Genomic DNA, 7197 nt, shown 5'->3' on the forward strand with positions numbered 1-7197 from the left:
CTATCAAAAGTGGGACAAAGAAATAACCACTGGCAAGACCCTTTGTGTCGATGAAATAGGAGAAAGGGTTTATACTGTGAATTTGAGGAAGATTCCCAATTGTTTAAAACGCAAAGACCTGGGCGGGGGGGGGGGGGGTCCCTGATTTGTCTTGCTCACTGCAGGCCTCCCCTCCCCCTTGCCCCCACAGTTTTCTTTGTCTGTTGAGAGAGATCTGGGCAGGGTGATGGGTCCTTTCTCCCAAGCAGGAGGAGACCAGACCCCGCCCACCTTTCAGTTCCCAGTCTCTTGGGAGAAAAGAGATGGAAATTCTTACAAGAGAATAAATCAAATAGGCAAAGACCTGAGGATGTCAAGAAGCCACAACCCAAGCCCAGCCTGTCTGAGCCCCCATTCTTCCTACAAATGCATCCCAATTGCTGCCAAGGACCCAGACCTGCACCCTCCAGGGAGTGTTTGCCACCTGCCCTGGGATGCTTTTGCAGTTTCAGCATCTCGAATGGATCTTCCCGGGTTCTGAAATGAACACCAATGTTTGATTACACATAATCTTTAAAAAGTGTACTAGAATCATGTGCTCAGTTGCTAAGTCATGTCCGACTCTTTACGACCCCATGGAGTGTAGCCTTCCAGGCTCCTCTGTCCATGGGATTTCCCAGTCAAGAATACTGGAGTGGATTGCCACTTTCTCCTCCAGGGGATCTTCCCAATCCAGGGATCGAATCCTAGTCTTCCATACTTAGAAGCCCCTCTGATTGTTTCGTATCTAACTCAGAGCAAGAGTCAAAGTCCTTTCAAATGCCCACAAGGCACTGGGCCACCTCCACACACATAGGCACACAGCCTCCCCCACACCAGGCTCCCTCCACGACTCTGACCTCATCTCCGTCCTCACTCACGCCTCTTGTCATACTTGCTTCCTTGCTGCTCTTCAAACACCTCGTGCCTCAGGACCTTTGCACTTACTCTTCTATGAGAGAGATAAGAGCACATTTTTCTTTTTGTTCATGTTTTCCCCCCAAGTTCTATAGCAATACTTGATGCATACAAATGGTCAGTCGTTATTTGCTGAATGACTAAACAAATGAGAGAATGATTGTGTAGCAGTAGAAGCCAGCACCTGGAGGGATGTGGTAGGACTATAGATAGCTTTAGATCTAGGGAAGCATAAATAAAAAGGTCTAGGAGCATCTTAGAGCCTGAAAGCTGGATGCAGCCAGTGGGGTCTAAAGTTGCGAACACAGAGGGGCCTCTCTCTATCCTCACTCTGGCTTCTTTCTGTACATTTGCCCTGTTTCTCCTTATCAATGGATCAGCTTTCTCTCCTACTCAGTCCACATGGAGATGGCAAAGAAGAACCAAGGAAGCAGCTACCCTACAACTCTCATGTCCTTTATTATACACCTAGTTACTCAGTTAGTGTTTCTGGGTCACTTTCTTTGTAAATTTCCAGGGTAAGATCCCTGGTTGGTCCACATTTGCCAAGTGCCCAGCCCTGATCCGATCAATGTGGTCTGGAAAGTGAGGTCATGTTCACGAACATGCATCCCAGGAGCCCACACTGTGAATGGGAAAGAAACAACATTTAATGCCGTGAGTGACAGTCGGGGAGACGTCCAAAACAAGAAGGCACTGGAAAACCTCTTGCATAGAGAGATCTCTCCTTGACGAATACAAAATTTGCTCCAAGAAAGGGAACTAGCCTTGCAGCTTTTCCAGTTTATGATTCATGACAAGTTTGATCCAGCCCACGAAATGAATCTCCATCTCAAGTTGGATGCTATATGTGTGGTACCCAGCTCACCGGCAACTATGCTTTGGTTTAAGGTGCTGCCACAAGAGGGCGCACAAAGCAGGGAATCTAATTCTCCCCAAGGCTGGTCCTTGGAACTCCACCGCAGCAGAGCCAAACTGGTTAGCTGTAGATAGTCAATCTGCAAGGCTGGCAGGGACTTGGAATTCTTGGCCTAGTGCCCGGCGCTGCCACGTCTCCTGAAGCATGACACATCCCAGGCAAATTTAGTCACTTTATTATGACTTGGAGGATTGGCTCAACCTCAATAGAATTTCCAGAAGAGCTGTGGCAGGAGGCCTCAGCTAGAGGCAGCCCTAAGGACTATCTATTGTCATTTAGTTGCTCAGTCGTGTCAGACTCTTTGTGACCCCGTGGACTGTAGCCCACCAGGCTCCTCTGTCTACCTAATTCTCCAGGCAAGGATAGTGGAGTGGGGCGCCATTTCCTTTTCCAAAGGAACTTCCTGAACCAGGGATCGAACTCACATCTCCAGCACTGTCAAGCAGATTTTTTTTACTGCTGAGCCACCAGGGAAGCCAACAACTACATACCAGGCAGGCAAAGTAGCAAAGCTCTGAAAGCATCAACAGAGGTTGGTGACAGGAAACAGAGGGCTTTGATTTTTTTCCACTTTGCATATCTAATAATGTTTAAAAGTTCAATGAACATGGACTGCTCGTATAATTCACTTGTTACTGTACATCTTGGATTCTTTTCACATGGGGGTATTCTGAATAAAGTTGTTTTGGCCTCTGTGTCCAAGTCCAGAAGTGTGACATATATCGTCATTTCTCTTGAGCAAAAAACTGGGAGAGGAATTAATGGATCACACTGAATCTACAGGTCAATTTGTAGAGTATCGACAGCTTAAATCCAGTCTTCCAATCCAGGAATATGGTTTACCTTTCCATTTTTCAGGTTCCCTTTCATTTCTCTCAGCAATGTTTTCTAGTTTCACTGTACACATCATGCATATATTTTGATAATATATTCCTAAGTATTTTACAGTTTTGATGATATTGCATGTGTCATTTGGAAGATGTTTTGCTACTGTGTCACTTTTACTTTAGTTGGTAGTATTTATAAATACAATTGATTTTTGCAATATCTTAAGTTCACTTGTTAGTTCTAGCAGTTTTTTGCGGATTCCTTAGGACTCGCTACATAAACAATCACGTTGTACATGAAAAAGGTTTTCACTTTTTCCTTTCCAATCTTCATGCCTTACTTCCTCCTGCCCCTCCCTGATTTCTTCACTCCACTGGTTAGGATGTCCAGGGAAATACCAAGCAGAGGAGGTGAGAGTGGGCATTCTGCCTCCTCCCTACAGAAACGGGAATGCACCCAATATAGCAAGATTAAGAATGATGCTTTTTGCTGATTTTTTTCCTTAGAAAACATTTGTAAGATTGCAAAAGTTTCTTTTTATTTCTAAATTGTTTAGAATTTTTAATCAAAGCATCTACTAGATAAGAATATGATTATTTTTTCCTCTATTTCTGTACAAGTGGGAAGTTACTTAACTCATTTTCAAATACTGGGCTAGCCTTATTTGCCAGGATAAACTTCACTACTTCATGACATTGTCTCTTTTATATATTGGTAGATTTAATTAGCTAATATTTTGTTCAAGTTACTTGCATCTAAGTTTTTAAGGGATATTGGTCTATAGTTTTCTTTTTCTGCAATGCTTTTGTTAAATTTTGATAATGAGGCTATATTGACCTCATAAAGTGAGTTAGAAATATTCTCTTTTCCATTTTCTGAAAAAGTTTGTATAAACTTGGTAGCTCTTCTCCCTTTAAATATCTGATAGACTTCATCAGTGAAGCTATCTGGGCTTGGAATTTTTTCTGGGAATAATTTAAATTACATATTAAATTAATTCAGTATAGAGAGTCTTTCCCCCTATCCCTAGAGCTCAAACGGTAAAGAATTTGCCTGCAATGCAGGAGACCAGGGTTCGATCCCTGGGTCGGGAAAATCCTCTGGAGAAGCAAATGGCAAGCCACTCCAGTATTCTTGCCTGGAGAATCCCATGGACAGAGGAGCCTATCGGGCTCCAGTCTTTGGGGTTGCAATGAGCCAGACACAACTGAGCGACTAACACACACACACACACACACGTACACACACAGAGTCTTTCAGGTTTTCTACCTCTTCTTGGGTCAGTTTGTTAATTTCTCAAGGAAGGCGTCCATTTATTTATATTATCAAGTATACAGACATAAAGTTGCTTATAGTTCCTTCTTATCCTTTCACTGTGATAACTATCGTTTCATTCTTTATGATGGTAGTTTTTGTTTTCTCTCATTCTTTTCTTGATCAAGAAAAACTCTAGATAGATTTTTTTTTAATGTTTTACTATAAAAAGGTTGGGTTTGTGCATTTTTTCCCTATTGTTTGCTTTCTATTTCATTAGTTTCTGTTATATGTCTTTCCTTCTACTTACTTTGGGTTTAATTTGCTCCTCTTAATTTGGAAACTTAGATAATTTATTTTAAATCTTTTTTTGCTAATATGAACATTTAAAACTGTACAAAAAATATTTGTGTACTAATTAATTGCATCCCACAAATTTTAGTGTTTTATCTTTAATCAACTAAAAATATTTTCTAATTTTACTTGTAACTTTTTAATCTGTCTCATGAATTACTTAGAATTATGCTGTTCTTTTCCATATATTTGAGAAATTTCTAAATATCTTATTGTTACTGAGTACTAATTTGACACTTTTGTGGCCAGATCATGTACTCTGTATGTTTCACAGTCTTTTGAAATTTATTGATTTGCTTTATGGCCCAGCATATGGTCTGTCTTATACAATTTTGAACTTTTAGTTTTCCTTATAAAATCGGTTTAAAATAGAACACTTTTCGTCTTCATAATCACAAGATGAAATCTCTTGCCAAAGTATACCATCAAAATTGCGATCATAACTCTAAAATGGCACATATACCATATTCTTATGCATAAGTTAAATGTTCAATATGCACAAATTATTCTTAAATGAATGCCTAAAATATGCATATCATTAGTTTTATTAATTTTATTTCATTTTTAAATAGCTATAAGCATCCCAGGTTTTTTAACGCGTAAATGTTAGTTTTTAACTGGGATGGTATTGCCACCTAGGGGGACATCTTGGGAAATTGTTGTCATGTTTTTGTGTGCAGCTAGAGGGCGTTACCTATGAATTTCATTTCAAGACAGTAGAGATCATTACAAAGGATTTTTAAATGTTTACAAAAGATACATAGCGCTGGATTAATGCTTCTTTCTGAAAATCATTTATTTATTTTTTATTTTGGTTGCACTGGATATTCACTGTTCTATGGACTTTCTCTGGTGCAGCAAGTGGGGGCTGCTCTTCGTTACAGTGTGAAGGCTTCTTCTTCTGGTGGCTTCTCTGGTTGCAGAGCGCGGACTTCAGTAGTTGCAGCTCACAGGCTCAGTAGTTGACAACAGGGTCGGGTCGTCTCCTTTGAACATGACACTACGCCGTCGCTGAGGAACACATTGAAAATACCACTGCAGAACTGAACTGAAATGTGGCACGAACCTGACAATTCCGGGCATGCCTTCAAGCACCTCCCTTCGGATGGACTCGGTACCTACGCTTCAGTGTGGGGAGGAGTACAATTCTTTGGAAGAATAAAAAGTTCACACTTTTGAAATTTCACAGAAGAATTTTAAGGCCAAAACATAGTGGGTTCTTTCTCTTCACCTCCAGGGACAAAGCTGATGCTTTATTCAAAACCACATTAAGCTTCTAGTTCAAATCCCAGACCGACCTTGTGCCCTCCTGCATTGAAGTTCTTTCCATCAATTGGAGCCAACAGGGTCAGTTTCACTCCTGGTCGAAGGGTCTGAGTGTAACCTAGTCCAATCAGGCTGGCACTGTTTACTTTAGCAGAGAGAGGAGTTCTACAGACCAGCTTGTACTTAGCAGCGATGCCGAAGCGGGTGTTGTTACTGCCGGCTGTCCACGCGAGGTTTATCGATGTTTCAATCTTCCCATTCACCTTCTGGTAGATGGACCCTCCAAACTCAGTGCCGTCATTCACATGAGTGTGCAGCTGGAAGTCTGCGGCCTTGTAACCCAGGGCGAAATTATTCTGTGACAGTTTGGATTTGGCCGTGTTAAAACTCATCTGATAGCCAGCAAGCCAACCTTCAAAGGCCAACACAGCCCAGCTATAGATGGTTGGTCCTGAAAAATCTATATCAACATTACTGCCAAGACTGAAACAATCCCTTTTAAATGAGGCCTTCAATTTCCCACTCTTCTTTCCTGTGTTCGGTACAAATATGGTATCAAGAGTGAAGTAAGCCAGAAAGAAAAACAATACAGTATACTAATGCATATATATGGAATTTGAAAGATGGTAACGATAACCCTATATGCGAGACAGAATAAGAGACACAGATGCATAGAACAATTTTATGGACTCTGAGGGAGAAGGTGAGGGTGGGACGTTCTGGGACGATAGCATTGAAACATGTATATTATCATATGTGAAACAGAACACCATTCCATGTTCGATGCATGAGACAAGGGCTCAGGGCCGGGGCAATGGGATGACCCAGAGGGATGGGATGGGGAGGGAGGTGAGTGGGGGGTCCAGGAAGGGGAACACATGTAAACCCATGGCTGATTCATGTCAATGTATGGCAAAAACTATTACAATATTGTAAAGTAATTAGCCCCCAACTAAAATAAATAAATTTATAAAAAAAAAAAACAGGTGCTAGCTATGCTCCAAAAAAAAAAAAAAAAAAGAGTCAGTTTCAACCCTTCAGCCAGCTTATTCTCCCAAGAGATTTCTGTCCCAAGAGTACTGTCTGTGTTCCACTTCTGGGTGAAGGTCAGTCCATAGTTACAAATCTCGTATTTGGTCTCTAGGCGGCCTGATGCTTTCCCTGTATCCGTGTAAGCATGACCAGAAGTAGAAAATTCCACTCCACTACATGACTTGGTTCTCAGATCTATTTTGACCATGCCAAATCCATATCCTTTGTTGAAGACATCTTTGGTGGCCTTTCCTAGGTCACAGTAAGTCGGTGTGTTACACACATCTCCGACCGGAGGGCCCGTCCGCTCCGCCAGGGCACCGCTGAAGGTCTTCTTCGGACCAACGCCGTCCGCGCCTGCGCAGCCCCACGCCCGCGGCGCCTGCGCGCCCTGAGCCCCGAACCCCGCACTGCGGCTGCGCCGGAAAGTCATGCCGGGGGCGCCTGAATATTTATTTTAAAAATTAGCTCAATTTACATCAAAATAGCAAAAAAAAATTTCTGAAATTGAAAAAGAAATTGTAAATTTCATCTGAAGAACTAATAAATAGGAAGAATTAGAAGCTTTTTAAACCTAAATGAAAATGATCACAGATATGAAATCAAAT

General features: G+C 41.7%; 1 protein-coding gene across 1 annotated transcript; it reads right to left on the reverse strand.

Moving 5' to 3' along the window:
• Positions 1–5464: 5464 nt before the first annotated feature.
• LOC145529118 (non-selective voltage-gated ion channel VDAC3-like) lies at positions 5465–6900 on the reverse strand. The gene is made up of 2 exons (XM_081548852.1): positions 6585–6900; positions 5465–6123 (listed from the first exon to the last, which is right to left on the reverse strand). The coding sequence occupies exons 1-2, from the start codon at positions 6795–6797 to the stop codon at positions 5560–5562; spliced, it is 777 nt and encodes a 258-aa protein (XP_081404978.1). The 5' UTR covers positions 6798–6900; the 3' UTR covers positions 5465–5559.
• Positions 6901–7197: the final 297 nt, after the last annotated feature.

Source organism: Giraffa tippelskirchi, chromosome 12, assembly GCF_054371585.1.
Source record: "Giraffa tippelskirchi isolate mGirTip1 chromosome 12, T2T-mGirTip1v1.2.pri, whole genome shotgun sequence".
NCBI lineage: Eukaryota > Metazoa > Chordata > Mammalia > Artiodactyla > Giraffidae > Giraffa > Giraffa tippelskirchi.